The following is an 18,499-nucleotide window of genomic DNA, read 5'->3' as shown; positions in this document are numbered from 1 at the left end:
ATTCATTAACGTTTTATCAGCCAGTGGTGATTTTAAATTATATGTGAAGTTGTATGTCAGATGTAATAACATTTATACTTTTTGCACTTTTTTTACACTTATATTGTGAACTTACTAAAGAATGGTCATTTCTCCTTGTAGTGCTATTTCACATAACTGATTGGAATGCAAAATTCCCATTGCTTAAAACAGAGATCTCTTTCCATTAAATTCAGTTCTGTGAAGTTTTACATTTCATGTAAAATGAAAAAGAGTAGACCAAGGATGTATGACAGGCTTTGAAGTTTCTTATTACTTTTAAAACAAATAAGACATATTCTACAGGTAACTTTGACAATTATTTTTTGGTATTGGGTTGTTTGTAAATGGTCTTGATAATATACTAGCATTTATTCCTTAACTATAATCTACTTTATTCAGCATGCTAATCATGTGCACTATTTTGACCAACTGTGTATTTATGACCTTGAGTAACCCTCCAGACTGGACAAAGAATGTAGAGTAAGTAGGAATGACTTCTTCGAATGAGAAATGCACATTCAAATTACCTAGCATTTGCCTTATGGTTATGGTCTGACTTAAGTTTTACACGTTTCTGGAGTCAGGCTAAAAACTTCTAAGAAACAGTTATTTCCATAACATGAAAGAACATAAGGGAAGTTCTTTGGGGGAACTTCTCTTCTATGAGGTAAGTATTCTTTCCAAAAAATGCATGATAGTATCTGTTTAAGAAAGGTTGTAAAGAGTAAATACACTAGCTGGTAAACTAAACAAATCATTTAGCATAAAAGTTAAAATTCAATAATAGGTATGCATTTTAGATATTTTTTAAAAAATTACCATTTTGGGCACCTGGGTGGCTTAGTGGGTTAAGCACCCAGCTCTTGATTTCAGCCCAAGTCATGATCTCACGGACCCTATGCAGAGCCCCACATTAAGCTCTGCACTCAGCAGGAAGTCTGCTTGTGGATTCTCTCTCTCTCTCTCAAATAAATAAATAAATCTTTAAAAGAAACAATAACAATGCCATTTGAGTAATATGATGAATAAAATTATTTTATTCTGGTATATTACTATTATTGTTATATTCTCATAAAACAGATTTAGGTGTTCAGCATAATATTATTATAGTAGGTATTTTGGTTATATGTTATGTCATTATAGTTGGGAAAATACATTTAGGTGTTTAAGTAACTTAGATATTTAGTTATACTTAGATATGTAGTTTATTCAGACACAGCATGTGTGCTAAAACACCATAGATGTGTTCCATAAAAAAAAAAAAACATCTCTACAAAATCATACCTCAAAAAATAATAGGGCTTAAGGGGAAAACATGATTAAGAGCAGATCACTCAAAACTCAGGAAACTTTGTAGTTAAAGGGGCTAATAAAGGGGCGCCTGGGTGGCTCAGTGAGTTAGGCCTCTGCCTTCGGCTCGGGTCATAATCTCAGGGTCCTGGGTCGAGCCCCACATCAGGCTCTCTGCTCAGTGGGGAGCCTGCTCCCCCCCCCCCCCAGCCTGCCTCTCTGCCTACTTGTGATCTCTGTCTGTCAAATAAATAAATAAAATCTTTAAAAAAAATAAAACACTAATAAAAACCATAACAATCCCAATAAAAATACTGGCCAAGTTAAAGCTCTATAGACATTTGTACTTAAAATCACAGTCAGAAACTCCTTTGCAGTCTCACAACCAGGTTGTGGCCTTTCTGCCTTAAGACGAAGACCTGGGGAAATTTCTGTCATGTCATCAAACATCAAAAAATATTTGATGTATTATTTTAAAACAAAGGAAAAGGTCTAAGCACAATATTTCTTGAGCATTAAACTAGCTCCTGCTTCCACTAAAGAAGGCTTTTATATGTCAATTTTCTGCATTAGTATTTAGGTCTCCCTTTAATGCTAAGATGTTTTATTTAAGTGTAAGGATAAAAATGCCACTAATTGATTCAAAACATCAATGTGCTGAGGAAATTTTTGCATTAACTAACATAATTTCTGCATTATAACAACATTATTTCCTAACTTATCTTTCACATGTGAGATTATTCATGACAGAGAAACATATTATTTAGTGAAACAGAAGGTGTTTAGGTTATGTAGGCTATTTATGTATTGTATAATGCAATGATAACATCTGGTGAAAAAGGTTTTTAGTATGTTCTTTTTATTGTTATATTTTTTAAAAGTAATATCTAATAGGAGATAAGTTATTACAACAAATATTGCCACTTCTATATATTTTTATAGACTTCTATTGGGAATTTAATGCACTATTCTAAGCCATCATTTGTCAGTTTAACACATTAAAGATTTTTTTTTTATAGTAGCTTGGAAATGTTCCTTAGAAATAATTTTAGTAGAAAATCCAGTTCTTATGCTGAGGTAAGCAATTTAACAGAATTCTTTGTTATCATTTATAATTTGTGGATTAACAAATGGACATACCTATATAAAACCATTCTGTATGTACTCTTCCTAGAAGAAATTACTGAAACATTTAAACATATACAAATCACATTTATTTGTATAACATTATTAAAAGATAGGTAAAGAGGACATTTGAATATTATTACTTGAATATGCACATCTCTCTCTTTTCTTTCTTGGGGGCGGCAAAAGGGAGGGGTTAAGGGAAAGGGAGAGAATCTTAAGCAGGCTCCACATCCAGCAGAGAGCCCAATGTGGGCTTAATCTCATGATCTCATGAGCACAAATCAAGAGTTAGGTGCTTAATCAACTGAGCCAACCACGTCCCTCAGCCGGTTTCTCTTTTTAAGGTCATTTTTAGAGATAACTATATCCATTATGAAAATGGTCTTACACATACAAAAGGTTTTGACTTTATTCAGTGGGAAAACTTTGCACAATTATCAGGATCATTTATCACTTGACAGCAAAGTAGCAGGAAAACAACCAAAATTAGTGGTTATAGCCTGTAAGCCAAACCAAATAAACAAGAGTGCAAAGAAAATAGAAATCAGTTATGACATGAAAACAGGTCACTGATAGCATAAACAGTCCTGGTACAAAGAGGTGATACGCACAGAATAGGCTGAGGACCATATGGTATAGTGAGGGTCATGTTATGAAAGGCAGTCACAGATCTACAGACATCATAATTACAGGAAAAAAAAAATGGGTGACATGGACAGAATCAACAGTATGATCAGAAGCCTAGTGAGGCAGAGCTAAGAAAGATCAAGGTCCCCTCAATTCTCACTTACTTGTTTAATCTAGTTTGCTAATAGGCACTTCTGAAAACCTGTTCTGGGCAAAGCTCTGTCTCATATGTTAAGCTCGAGGACACTCTTCCTTGGATAGGTATCAACAAAACAGGGATAGGGGTAGGGACTTTAATATTAGATAACTTAGAATTGCCTAAGCATAGACCATAGGGCATTAACCATTAATGTGACTAATAAAACATACCTTGAGTTGTCTCTTATGGCTTTTCACAAGGTGGCTCTCTCCGAAAGGAAATGTCATGGTGATTATGTGTAATGTGCCGAGGCCCAAACTAAAACACAAGTAAATATAAGCTTGGCATAATTATATCTTTTTCTAAAGAGGTCAGCTACTTCATAATAAGTAAAAATAGCAATTAAATTTATTCCTCAAAAAATCAACTGACTTATTTTAAAAAGGAGGAGGGGTGTTCTTTTTTTTTTTTTAGAATTTTTATCTATTTATTTTATTTTTTTTTTTTCAGCGTAACAGTATTTATTGTTTTTGCAGGAGGGGTGTTCTTAGGAAAACTTGATGTGAAGATTTCTACATAGATTTTCCTCTTATTTCTTTGTTCTCACATCTGAGCGAAATTTCTGCAGAAAACAATGCAGAAATAACTCTCCTAACTTTATTCACATATAAAATAGTAGGAGGAGGGAAATACAATTAATTTTAATAAGAGTAAATCAAATCTTTGTGGCTGGGGTTAAATAATCTTAAATAGCACTTTTTAAAGAACACAATGTTGAAAAACAAGTACTCTTTCTCAACTGTTTTTGGAAGAAATAGAGAATGTTGTCAACACTCGAAGGAGAGAGGGCTAAAAATGCACTATATATCAAACAGTAAATGGAAAAGCCTTTCACCATTTTGGAGGCTGAAATTTGAATGTGAGCATGTTTAAATGATTTGGCTCAACTGTATAGAAATGGTAGCTGATGCAGGTAAGGATCAGAAATTTGCTTTCGCTCTGAGCTTTGATAATTTGTAAATGCACATATATAAAATACTAATAAATTATAATTTTCCTTGTATAGATAGATACATATGAGAGTATGCCTGACTCTTAAAGATAAAAAGGGGAGGCATATTTTCTAGATTAGATATGTGAAATATGCCTAAAAATAATTCTAATCATTAATAAATTTGAATGGAGTATTTTATTATAAATAAATAAATCCAAGAAATTTTTACCTATAGAGCTGTATTGTCTAATGAGGGAGACACTAGCCACCTGTGAAACCTGAAATTTGGTTAGTCTTAGTTGTTGAAATAATATTTTAGCTACATTGGTTTAAATAAAATATAATATGAAAATTAAATTCAACTGTTTTTCCTTACTTTTTTGTTTGGTTACTGAAAATTTGAAGCCTACATATTTAGCTGGTATTATATTTTAATCAAACAGTGTTGCTCTAGAGGGCCAAGCTTGATCATTATCCATAAAATGCATGAAATTATTATTCTAAAGTCTAAATAGTTAAACAAGACCAGATTCTTTGGGGAAGATACTATCTCTTCACTTTAACCCTTTATTCAGGCTTACAAAATTAATTAAACTTGTCAAGTCTCTGTAAGTGGAAATAGGAAATAAGATTTTAGCAAATAAAAAAAACACAAAAGGATACATTTGCTATATTTGAAATCATGTGTATTAACAGCTCAAATGAAACTGTTAATTTTTATTTGGATGCTCTTCCTAGGTACACATTCACTGGCATCTACACCTTTGAGTCACTTATAAAAATCTTGGCAAGAGGGTTTTGCTTAGAAGATTTTACATTCCTTCGTGATCCATGGAACTGGCTGGATTTCAGTGTCATTGTGATGGCGTGAGTATTTTTGAAAAGTTGTTAAGCTCAAAGGAATGACAACAGTTGTAGCACAAACCAAGTGGTTGTAACATAATTTAAATGCAGAGTTTTCTTATTAGCCAAATTAACTATATATCTCATATATTTTGAGAATACACATTACAATACATACAGTAAGGTAAATCTATCTGGTAAAGGAGCAATAAACAATTACTTTCATGCCATATAGTCTTCCATTTCATCAAAATGAAGTATTCATTGAGCATGATACCTCAACTATACTTTGATTTCCTACAAACTTGTTCATATTAATGAAAATTTCATTGAAATAAGGCAACAAAATTTTATTCCTTAAAAGCAGCTTTCAGCATATGGCACCCTGAGGTCTGTAGCAAGTCCATTTGTTAAACTCAAGGGGCTCTATACACCAAGCCCAAATTTCATTCTTTATTTCGTATAAACTTTGCAAAAACTATCAGTAACTCTGATTTAATTCTACAGGTATGTAACAGAATTTGTAAGCCTAGGCAATGTTTCAGCCCTTCGAACTTTCAGAGTCTTGAGAGCTCTGAAAACTATTTCTGTAATTCCAGGTAAGAAACTGGTGTAAGAAGATAGGCTCCTTGTATCTCCAACTTTTCTTGTGTATTATTGTGTTGTGTGTGAACTCCCTATTACAGATACGTGACAGAATTTGTGGACCTGGGCAATGTCTCAGCACTGAGAACATTCAGAGTTCTCCGAGCACTGAAAACAATTTCAGTCATTCCAGGTGAGAGATAGGTTAAACACTGGGGCTGACTTTAAATACACTGTAATAATATTTAGGTTGAAATCACACTTAGATCATTAGACTTGTTTATTATTCTAGTTTGTCAACTTCAAGAATGCCAAATGATGTTTCAAAGCAGTTCAGTTCCTAAAATTTTAGAAATTACACGCTTATTTTAAAGTCAGCCTTTGAGTTTAACAGAGAATTGCATGAGTTGTCCATAAAAATACTAGTTTTGTGCACATGTGTGCACTCTCTCTTTCATGCTTTCTCTCTCTTTTTGCATTTATGATGTCAAGTTTTTTCTTCTACAATATGGAAAAAGCTTTGCTACCATGCCTTTACTGACTTACTTGGGTTTTACCATTCACTGCAGATCTATTCTGAAAATAGACCTCCTTTTATAAAGGAGAAAAGATTATTCTTGAACAGCATGGCTTAGGATATTTAATACTTTAAAATTCTTTTCTCCTCTGAATTATTGCTACTTGGAGGCTGGTGTAAAGAACGGGTTGGAGGGAGATGCCTCAAGAAACACAATCTGAAATGAAAAATAACTGCAAGTTCTTTAGATGTTCATGACAACACATTAAACCACACACAAAAAAGCTTCCCGCCTAGATATTTACACTTCCATTTTAAATCTCCAGAAAGCATACTATTCATAAATAAAAATCTGCTTTTCATCCATCTCCCAAACCATCTGGCTATCCATAAAGCTTTCGTGTCTAAATAGCCAAGCAACCATTTATGGGAAAAGATAATGTGTGTGACTAAAAAGACATTGCAGATTATGACACTCTTCTTTGGATGACCTACTTTGTCTCTCCTCAGGTTTAAAGACCATTGTAGGGGCCCTAATCCAGTCCGTGAAGAAGCTTTCTGACGTCATGATCTTGACTGTGTTCTGTCTGAGCGTGTTTGCTCTAATTGGTCTGCAGCTGTTCATGGGCAACCTGAGGAATAAATGTTTGCAATGGCCCCCAAGCGATTCTGCTTTTGAAACCAACACCACATCCTACTTTAATGGCACAATGGATTCCAATGGGATATTTGTTAATATAACAATGAGTACATTTAACTGGAAGGATTATATAGAAGATGACAGTAAGAAATATTGCTACATTGTTAACCTTAGTGTTGCTGAATGAATTTTCAACTATAAATAGTTAAGGCTGTGGGCTTGAAATCATCTTTGTAAATACACTTCATTCTGTCATCCACTTTGGAAATAACTGAGATAGTCAAACTCTCATTTATTCCTAATGTCAGTAGGACAGACATGAAATGAAATAGTTTATCCTTTATATTAATAGGTCACTTTTATGTTTTGGATGGACAAAAGGACCCTCTACTCTGTGGAAATGGCTCAGATGCGGGGTAAGAAACACAATTTTTAAAAAATGTGGAACACTTTGAGAAAAATCAGATGGGAAAAAATCCAAGGGTATTCTTACATATATGTAATAGTGATGCTACCTACTTAGGAAGTACCTTCTCTGTGTTGGAGGGCTGCTATCAGTTCTAAACTCGTGGTCATTAAAATCACCCCTCTGGGTGAGGACATTTTCTCCAGAATTCCATACTTAAGATGTACCTAGTTTTTACCCCAAAGTGTGAAGACCCATAGTCTGTCTTTTTTGTAAACCCATTCGAGCTATTTAATAAATACAGGGAACATTTTGATTGATGTGGATATGTTCTGATATGATAAGTTTCACTGTGGCTGGAAAAGATCCAAAATATAACATGATCTTCAGCAGTTCAGAAACTGTTTTTGAGAGAGTTAGGATTCTTGAAATAGCATGAAAACCCTGTGTGCAAAAAAGCCAAGGGACAGATATATGTCAAAGGCACATGGAGGTCTGAATCTGCATGCCTAATAGTTCTTTTTGGTCACATTCTACAATAAGAGACACTTTCGTATCTTAGTCATCCTGCTGGTCACTCATAATTAACATATTTTCCCAAGAGTATTATAAATTGATTTTAGGTCAGGGTGTAATTTTTTTAGAAGCCAAGGACAGCAATACTTGTTGACTCTTAAACCACAGAATTTACACAGAAGAATTTTGAGTCATCCTAGAAAATGTATCTCATGTATCCATATGTATCTCATGTAGCCATAAAGATCCAAGAGTATTACTGAAAATGTGTATCAGTCCTGGAGATGGTGTTTGGGGTTGGGGGGGGGATTGTTTTCCTGATATTTTCCCTAACCTTTGTTAGGAGAATGTAGTGAATAAGAGCAAGAATTCTAGAGTTCATATATATCTGGATTCAAACCCCTAACTCCACCATTTACAAACTCTGACTTTAGAAAAGTGTGTTCTAAGCTCTCTTTATCTGAGTTTATTTATTTCCAAAATGTCGAGAATAATATTATCTCTTAGGGTTGTTCTGGTGATTAATTACTTAATACACATAAGCACTTGGTTTAGCACCTGGTCCACCATAAGTGTGTATTGCATTTTAGGTAGTATTTTTTATTATTAATAGTTAATCTAAGAGCCTGAAAAAATTTTGGAAAAGGCTGGAAGATGCATACTTTATCATTATTAAACCATAAAAATCACTTCTATTTATTGAGTACTTAGTATGGGTTAGGTGATTTACATGATAAAATTAATAGCCACTCTTGTTAAATATCAAATAAAATTCTAAAGAAATCTACCCAATTTGAAGAATTCTTACAAGTATATAGTAATCAAGACAGTATGTTACTGGGGAAGGAGAAGATAAATAGATCAATGGAAGAGAACAGACACCCCATCCGAAGAAAAGTAGACCTACACAAATGTAATCAACTAATTTTTGACAGACAAAAATTCAATTCAGTGGAGATAGGAAAGTTTTTGAACAAATCATGCTGGAGCAATTGGAAATCCATATGTAAAGAAATGAACCTAGATACAGATCTCACACCTTACACAAGAATTAACTCAAAATCAATCATAGATCTAAATGTAAAATGCAAAACCATAAAACTTCTTCAAGAAAGTATAGAATAAAATCTACATGATTTAGATTTGGTGATAAGTTTTAAACACCAATAGCCCAATTCAGGAAAGAAAAAATTGATAAGCTGAACTTAAGTAAAGTTAAAAACTTCTGCTCTGCAGAGACACTATAAAGGGAATGAAAAAAACCAGCCATAGTTGGGAGAAAATGTTTACAAAACATTTATCTGAAAAAAGACTTGTATCCAAACTATACAAAGCACTCTTAAAACTCAACAACAACAAAAAACAAATAACTCAATTTAAAAATAGGTAAAAATCTGGACACCCTACAAAAGAATATATACAGATGGCTAATAAGGATATATAAAGATGCCAAACATCATTTGTCATTAGGGAACTGAAGCTAAAACAACATGAATTACTACTCCATACCTATTAGAATGGCTAAAATCCAAAGAAACTAGTAATACCAACTGCTGGTGAGGATGCAGAACAGTAAGAATTTTCATTCAATGCTGGTGGGAATGCAAAATAGTGCAACCATTTTGGAAGACAATTTGGCAGTTTCTTGCAAAATTAATACAGTTTAACCATATGATCCAGCAATTTCCCTACTAGATATCTAGCCAATTAACTTGAACATGCATGTGAGTATTTGTAACAGTTGTATTCATAATCACAAGAAACTGGAAACAATCAAGATGTCCCACAACAGGTGAATGGATAACTGTGATGTATTCATCCAATGAAATATTATTCAGTGATAAAAACAAAATGAGCTATCAAGCCACAAAAAGACATTGATGAACCTTAAATACATATTAATACATGAAAAGACAAGAAGCCCATCTGAACCTATATTTGTCTGATTCAAATTAATGACATTCTGAAAAAAATAAACAGTAGAAATGATAAAAAAAAAATCAGTGTTTTTCAAGGGTTCAAGGTAGGGGGTTGACTGGGTGAGGCATGGAGGATTCTTTAGGGTGGAGAAACTTCTGTATGATTCTGTATTGATGAGGATTAAGCATTTGTTAAAACTCATAGAACTTAACAGTACAAAGAGTTAATAACAAAAGTATGCAAAAAACCAAAATAAATAAATAAAAAGCATTGTATGGTTGGAATATCCCCAGTTGAAATACAGAATGTAACAAAGGGATACAAAATTATTTATAATGTATAAGATAACCTCACTGAAGGAGTACGAGAATAAGTGTTGATCTAAACAATTTTGGAAATGAGGGGCCTATACGGCAAAGGCAAAAAACAAACAAACAAACACAACTGTACTCTAGTTGATAAAGTCTTCTTCCCATGCTAGTATGGATTAACAATCCTGAAACAACTATGCATGTATGCTAGTATTGCACAATTAAGCATATAGATAGTAGATGATAAAAGCCAGCCACTTTTGGACTGAGAAGTTACAGATAAGCAAAGGTGGGAGTCTAGAATGGTATCATGGTAATGAAATAGGGTTGGAGACAGTATGACTTCCTGTTTAGCTTAATAGAGGCACAAATGTTTACATATACATACACATATTCATATACATATATACACATACTTCTTATTAGAAACCGGATCTAGGTGCTGTGTTTATTGCTAAGGCAGTGTCATTGCTTCTAGACCCTCAATTGACATAGCAAGGAGATATATGTGTATACACATACACACACACACACACACACTTGTTCTGGGTTCTAATAACTGTTCTCCAATAAAAGAACAAGGACTTGTTGGAGAAATCACTGATTCCAGAGCAGGAAATATAAAAGATGAGTCTAAAGCATCTGGTAGTGTCACAGAGTAAGAAAGTGTTAAAAAAACAAAAACAAAACACACAGAACCATGGGGTTACATCAAAGAGATACTGGAGTCAATGGAAAAGCTCCCAATGGCCAAAACTGGGACAATTTAAGTAATAAAATAAATAAAACAATTAAATTGGAATTCAAAGTATGAAATGAATATCTTAAGTACCTACTCATATAAATAAATGATTGAATAAGTAAATAGATAAATTAAAAAATGAGAGATAATAGACAAATCCCCCATGCAAAAGAATTCCAAGTAATTTGTGTACATGCTCTACTCTTAAGAAGGTGGCTCATAACTCCCGTTCCTAATATGTGGGCTGCACATAGTGACTTTATTTCAAAGAATCCACTACGGAAAAAAAAAAAAGAAAAAGTAAATGTACAGTGGTAAAACCTGACAAACATTACAATCAAGTGATGAAAGTTAGTATCAACAGTGATGTCATATTCATCCTATGTACCCTTGATATGATGTGACAATAATGGTATTTTACCTCCCCCCAAATCCATTCCCAATCTAATTATGAGAAAAATGTTAGACAAACACCAATTGAAAGACATTCTTCAAAATACTTGAAAATATTCCTCAAAACTTGTATCAAGATAATCAAAAACGAGGAAAGTCTGAAAAACTTTATCAGGAGGAGCCTAAAGTGACATGGTGACTAAATGTAATGTAGTATCCTGAATGGGATCTCGAAACATAATAGGATATTAAGGAAAAACTGAGGAAATCTGAATGAAGTATGGGTTTTGGTTAATAATAATATATCAGTATTGACTGAAATGTACCATACTAATATATTAACAAGAGAGGAAACTGGGCATGGAAGCTGGGCATTTATTCCGGGCCCTCTTTGTAATTTTTCTGTAAATCTCAAAATACTCTAAAATATAAGCTTTATTTTATAAAATTCTACAGAAGTGCCTACTGAAATAGCTCATTAAGTGGTTCCCTATCCTTTGTTTCCTGGCCTTTCCTTTTTAATTATTGATTCTTGCAACTTTGTAAAGAGCAGAACAGTGGTGATCTCAGAGGCAAAAGTATGTGTTGCTGCCTCTTTGCCATTCTAAATGTCTGCACATCTGACTCCTTGCATCCCAGTTTTCTATTGGTTTTCCTAATAAATTTCATCTAATAACAGTATCACTGTAACCAATTACCTAAAGTGCTGGAAATGAAGGTGAGAAGATCCATCATAGACAGCAACCCTGGGCTTTGACAATTCCTATAAATCAGCATCGATTGAAATGGCTGTAATTGCCAACCTGACACGAGCACCGTTTCTCTCTCTTATAGCCAGTGTCCAGAAGGATACATCTGTGTGAAAGCTGGTCGAAACCCCAACTATGGATACACAAGCTTTGATACCTTTAGTTGGGCTTTCTTGTCCCTATTTCGACTCATGACTCAAGACTACTGGGAGAATCTTTACCAACTGGTAAGTGTTGTGTCCATTAGGGCTTCTACAACAATATACCATAGCCTGAATAGCTTACAAATAACAGAAGTGTATTGCTTACAGTTCTGGAGACTGGCAAGTTTAAGATCAAGATGCCAGCCTGGCTTCATTCTGGCAAAAGCCCCTTTTTAGTTCATAAGCTGTCATCTTGCTATGTCATAACCTGCGTAGAAAGGGCTAATCCCATTCATGACAGCTCCACCTTCACCGTCTAATCACCTCCGAAAGGCCCCACCTTCTATCATACTGGGCATTAGATTTTCAACTTAGCAATTTTGGGGAGACACAAGCATTCAGACCACAGCAGTAAGGTTCAAATTAACATGTGAGATTTAATTTTATGAACATATATGAACCTACAAGTATCAATATTGTTAATAACACTGTAGAATACAGAGGAGAGTCCAGTACAAAGCATGTATGCCTATAATCCCAACTGATCATTCAGTCAGTACATGGTACAATAAAAACTTTTTATATGAAGGGCATTCTGTTAGGAAGAATGGATGATGCCAAGATTGTTCAAGGCTCTGAGTTCATAATCTAGTCATAGTTATAAAAAGAGCATGTGAAAATATTTTAAAAATCGATTATATAAAAAATTTCAAGTTAAACCCATGGTTAGTTGGAGCTAGAAAAAGGGGAAAGAAAGATGTTATCTCTAGATGATGCAGAGAATAGGCTGCTATGGAAAGAGAACTCCAATGGAAAGGAATTAAAGATAGTGTTCTTATTTGTTAATAGTGCCCTCCATTATGGACTCTAAGATTTTAGTGAGGTTTTGCATATATATATATATCCAACATATACTCATTTGAAAAGTGTATGTTTGTATCAAATGACACTATAGTTAAGCCTCAGATAATTTAAATATTATTTGTGTGTATGCGTGTGTGCACGCGTGCACTTACATGTGTTCACTTTAATACCAAACAAATCTTGGCCAAAATACACTGGATGCTAAAAAGTATTCACCTCCTCACTATCTAATTATGGAAATCAAATCTTTATTTGGGGACATTATAGAAAATACTCATGAAATTATCCTTTGTTTCCCTAGACGTTACGTGCTGCTGGAAAAACATACATGATATTTTTTGTCCTGGTGATTTTTTTGGGATCTTTCTATTTGGTGAATTTGATCCTGGCTGTGGTGGCCATGGCTTATGAAGAACAGAATCAGGCCACCTTGGAAGAAGCAGAACAGAAAGAGGCTGAATTTCAGCAAATGCTGGAACAACTTAAAAAGCAACAGGAAGAAGCTCAGGTACTAAGTGATAATAAGCAAAGTTTTATTAGTATTGTTATTACTACTGTAAGTTTTAAGAATATTGTTGTAGCATAGAGGTCAAACTGGAACCAGCTTTTCATTTGGTATACAAGCACTGTCATTAGAAATAAGAGAAAGCTATTCAAACCTAAAATTGTTTATGAAGTTGAAATCAAAGGAATTTTTTGACATTATATATAAAGAAGTTACTTTGGGGTAGAAAACACATTCAGGATAAGGCAGACTATGAAAGTGTATCATGAAACCTGAGGGGAGAATCTGACATTCAGTTTAATGTGAAAAGATACATAACTGATATTTCCAACTACTCATGTTTCACCCCTAATTATAACATTTAAGCTTTTATTCTGAATTTAATTTATCTCAAATATTAACAAGAAAACTTTATGTATATCTATTCTTTTTTTTTAAAAGATTTTATTTATTTATTTGAGAGAGAGAGATCACAAGTAGGCAGAGAGGCAGGTAAAGAGAGAGAGAGGAGGAAGCAGGCTCCCTGCCAAGCAGAGAGCCCAATGCGGGACTCAATCCCAGGACCCTGAGATCATGACCTGAGCCGAAGGCAGAGGCTTAATCCACTGAGCCACTCAGGCACCACTGTATACCTATTCTTAACACTCTTTGGGTTTTCTGCAGCATAAAAGGTATTTCCTACAACCCCTATCAGGATATCAGGAAAGCATCTGCATTAAATGACAACTTTAAATTCTCATTAATATTGATAGGTTATTTGAACTCAGGGCATGGTGAATGGGCCATCCATGTCTTGAGGGAAGAGACAGAACAATATCTGCTTAAAAGGAATATAAATAAATAAATAAATAAATAAATAAATAAATAGGTGAAAGTCATGGGAAGACAGTAAAATATGATACATGGTAGTAAGAGTTTCTCTACATTTTTACCAGTACTTGGTTATGGTTAGTCTTTTTAGCCATTTTACTAAGTACCTCATCATTTTATTCTGCATTTTGTTAATGACTAATGATGTTGAGCATATTTTCATATTCTTATTTTCTATCTGTGTAGCTTCTACTGTGAAGTGGTTGTTTAAATCTTTTGCCCATTTGTTTTTTAAACTGGGCTTTTTGTTTTCTTGAGTTTCAAGCAGTCTTTATATATCCTGGGAATAAGTCCTTTAGTCCTTAATGATATATATGCTTTACAGATATTTTCTCCTAATCTGTAACTTGTCTTTTCATTCTAATACTATTTTTAGATAAAAATTAAATCTGGAAGAAGTATACTTTACCAAGCTTTTTTGTTTGTTTGGTCATGCTTTTGGTGTTGCATCTAAGATATTTTTGCCAAATCTATATCATCAAGATTTCCTATTCTTATTCCTAGGAGCTTTATAGTTTCATGTTTTATACTTAGGTCAATGACCTATCTTATGTTAATTTTTGTGTAAGTTGTAATTTATATGTTGAGATTTTTTTTCTTTGCATATGGATATCTAATTACTACAGCACCACTTGTTTTTCTTGCTGTTGTTTTTCTCTTTTTTTTAAATTTAAATTCAATTAACATTTTTTGCATTCCTGACAATTTTCAGTTGAATTCCAGACACTTAATTTTACCTTTTTGGAGTGCTGGATGTTTGTCTTCCTATAAAGATTCTTGATCCTTATTTGGGGACATTAGTTACATTACTTAAAAACAGCTTGATCCTTTTCCATCTTGAAACTTCTGAAGATTTGTTAGGTAGGACTCGTAGAGCATCTAGTCTAAGGCTCACTGTTCCCTACCACTGAGTGAAGATGTTTTTGAACACTCTATCCAGTGCCCCATTAATGATGTGTCTTCAAAACCAGTGTTACATACATTTGGTCCATTTTAATGGTTGTTTCAGGACGGAGAGCAAATCTATCTTAGCCACAAGCAGTAGTCCAAATAACTCTTGTACATAGTGACTTTTTGATAGTGATTTCTTTTTAAGATCTACAGGTCATTTAAAGCATTATTTGAAAGACAGTAGATTTGTAGATTTGTAGATTCAATGGGCAGAGTTAAAATTTAAGTTTTTAATAATTCTGAGTTACCCTTAAGATGCACAACATACAGTATTAAGTCCTTATTTCTGAGGCATTTTTTTGCTGAGACAGGGATTTGACAATGAATTGTTTAGCTGGTTACCCAGCCCAACCATATTCTTAGCATTTGTTAAACATATTGGCTTTGCTATTTTCATCTTACCACTGGGTACAGAGTAGTATCATGGTTATATTTTAGTGATTTTACAAGGAAAGCTTTAAATATGTTTGGTGATACTTAAAAACCTCATAAAATATACCCCATGCTTGGCAGAAAGTTCTACTATATTTCAAGTACTTAAAAGTTTATTTCAGATCACTATAAATAAAACACATTTGTAAGATAATGAAGTACATTAGCTATTTACAGGATTAATTACTTATTTCAAAGTTTTAAATAAATATGGGAAATAATATTTGTAGGTTGTATGTAAATGTATTTTAAAGCATTGGATTATTCTATTATCAATTATAAAAAGAAACAGCAAAGTGCTTGAAAAATACTATAGTACAGGAGTAGGAATACATTCTGAAATTCAGCCACTTTAGGGTAAAATATAGCATCAATTAAAAGAGTAGAAGCTTTTAAATTTAGAAGTAAAAGACAATGTCTATTAGAAGTAAAAGACAGTGTCTATTAGAAGTTTAAAGAATCTAATTATCTATATCCTAATTAGGTCAACTAAAAAATGTGCATTCTTTTCACTTAAAAGTCAATTATTGGGGGCGCCTGGGTGGCTCAGTGGGTTAAAGCCTCTGCCTTCAGCTCAGGTCACGATCCCAGGATCCTGGGTTCGAGCCCCGCATCGGGCTCTCTGCTTGGCAGGGAGCCTGCTTCCTCCTCTCTCTCTGTCTGCCTCTCTGCCTGCTTGTGATCTCTGTCTGTCAAATAAATAAATAAAATCTTTAAAAAAAAAAAGTCAATTATTGGATTCCAGTGATCAAATCATGATTTGGCTCAGCTTTAGCTTCCTATGTACAAAAATTTACACTGATCCTAGGGTGACTGATCCCAGTGTTTTAATTTGGACTGAGATGACAAAATACCAATCCAATTTTACCTCCTTACTGAGAACACAGGTAAGAATGCCCAGTAAGTAACCAATATTGAAACAGAGGAAGGTGTTGGAAGCAGACAGAGGAGGAGATGTAGTCTACCCATGAGATCATCGGTGCTCCACTATAACTTACGTCTTACTCGTCAACTGTCACTCTCCAAAGGTACCATCTAGTCAATGACTTCAGGAAGCCTAGCATCATTTCCATTTTCATTTAGTATCTGTTGAAGGGCCTCCTAAAGCTAGTCATTGTTTAGACATGAAAAAGTAACAGTAAGCTCAGTGAACTCACAAGTCAAGTGTAACTTTAAAGGATGACTGAAGACAAAACCCAACAACAACAAAAAATGTTTTATACTGAATCGTCATAACCGTGTTTTGCATTTGATTTGTGATCTTTAATTTGTTAACAGGGCCTAACATAACATATCCCATAGCAGTATATATAGGTCTGATAGGAAGAATTTTATAGTAAGCTTTGGGACAAAATCAGAAATATTGGCATTTAAGAGAGCCAATATAATTAGAAGTAAAACTGAAACAGGTATTATAGTTAATGTCTTGTAATTTTGAACAGGTTTGTTAAACTGGATTTATGTTTAAAGTGAAGTATAATTAGAAGCAGTCATGTGGATTTATTTCTTAAGGACACACAAATACAGTGAGTTATAGAGCTTATGTTGAATCACACAGAAATGTTATAAGGAGAACTAAATGTTACTTCTTGAGTAAATATTAAGCATATATTTGTTATTAGTTACAAGAGGAATTCATCAAGAGGCATCTGGGTGGCTCGGTTAGTTAAGGGTCTGCCTTCAGCTTAGGTCACTGTCCCAGGGTCCTGAAATCAAGCCTGGCATTGAGCTCCCTGCTCAGTGGGGAGTCTGCTTCTCCCTCTCCCTCTGCTGCTCCCCCTGCTTGTGCTCTCCTTCTGTCACATAAATAATTAAAAAAAAAAAAAAAGGAATTCATCAAGCCAGTGAAAGCAATACTCTTAGTCTAAGTAAGCAGAACATTGGTCTTGTCACAGAGATGGGTAGAAACAGGTACAGACATAAGCAGTGACAGGAAACATCTGCCTTTGAGGGAATTGGCAAATCACTGGCAGTGGAACAAGTGACAGATTGAGTTGATATGTGACACAGAAAATGTGTTGTGTCGGGAGGTTACCATTGTTGCCTTAGAAATGCTTTAGTTCTGAGTATTTGAACTGTCATCCAAAACAGGTAGGGAAATCATGTCTTATGCAAAACAAATTCCGGAAGTGATTTAAATGAACATAAGTTTCAGGATTACGGCAAAGGAATATTACCACCACTTCCTTTGTTTCTAACACAAACAAGTCAATAAATGATTAACACTATGCATTGCACTGTGTTACTGTGTATACAAAGTGGAAAGAAGAATTAACTTTATTTGGATAAAAATAAATATATGTATATTCATTCTTTCAATAAGTGCTATATATTATGTATTTTTTATGTATTAAGTACTAAGCAACTATACTTAACTTGCTACAAATAAGTGCCTCATTTATTCACTTTATTTTATATATATTTACATTAGCCTCATTTGACAAAAGGCCTTTAATATTTATCTTCCATTACTGACATTAAAAATGATATTAACAATCAAGAGTTCAATAAAAAATCTGGTTATATGACTGTATGTAATTCCATAAATACCCAAATTCTGAATTACTGTTCCATTTAATTGCTAGGCATAGTCCTATACTGAGTCTTAAATTGAATATAGTATTCAATATGAACAAATATCTGTTTTATGTTTTATGTACATTTTACATTGCTTAGCCCAACACACATATTTATTACTTATGTAGTACTATGGTTCCCATCTCTGGGATCACAATAATCTTAGAGAATTTGTATTTATAGTACCTTTAGTCTAAACTTTTTTTTTTCTTTGTAATTGTAGTTGAGATAAGATTCAGAAATGGAAGCTACTGTGGAGAGTTTGCTTCTTCTCAGGAAGAAAAAAACAAAAAGCATGTGTTGTCAAGCTCATTATATATAGTTTTATCTTCTTTC

At 33.8% G+C, this 18,499-nt stretch overlaps 1 protein-coding gene across 3 annotated transcripts in view; it reads left to right on the top strand.

Annotated features, from left to right (window-relative positions):
* SCN3A (sodium voltage-gated channel alpha subunit 3) overlaps window positions 1–18,499 on the top strand; it is a 109,829-nt gene that overhangs the window by 38,580 nt on the left and 52,750 nt on the right. For 2 of the 3 annotated variants that reach the window (XM_046019659.1, XM_046019657.1), the window contains exons 5-11: window positions 412–501; window positions 4,938–5,066; window positions 5,729–5,820; window positions 6,655–6,927; window positions 7,137–7,200; window positions 11,907–12,048; window positions 13,130–13,336. In XM_046019659.1, coding sequence (XP_045875615.1) covers window positions 412–501; window positions 4,938–5,066; window positions 5,729–5,820; window positions 6,655–6,927; window positions 7,137–7,200; window positions 11,907–12,048; window positions 13,130–13,336 — 997 coding nt within the window. Of the gene's footprint in view, window positions 1–411; window positions 502–4,937; window positions 5,067–5,549; window positions 5,642–5,728; window positions 5,821–6,654; window positions 6,928–7,136; window positions 7,201–11,906; window positions 12,049–13,129; window positions 13,337–18,499 lie in introns of all 3 variants that reach the window. The other variant, XM_046019658.1, reaches the window with a different exon arrangement.

This window comes from Meles meles, chromosome 9 (genome assembly GCF_922984935.1).
Source record: "Meles meles chromosome 9, mMelMel3.1 paternal haplotype, whole genome shotgun sequence".
NCBI lineage: Eukaryota > Metazoa > Chordata > Mammalia > Carnivora > Mustelidae > Meles > Meles meles.
This window is presented reverse-complemented; position numbering and strand designations above follow the sequence as displayed.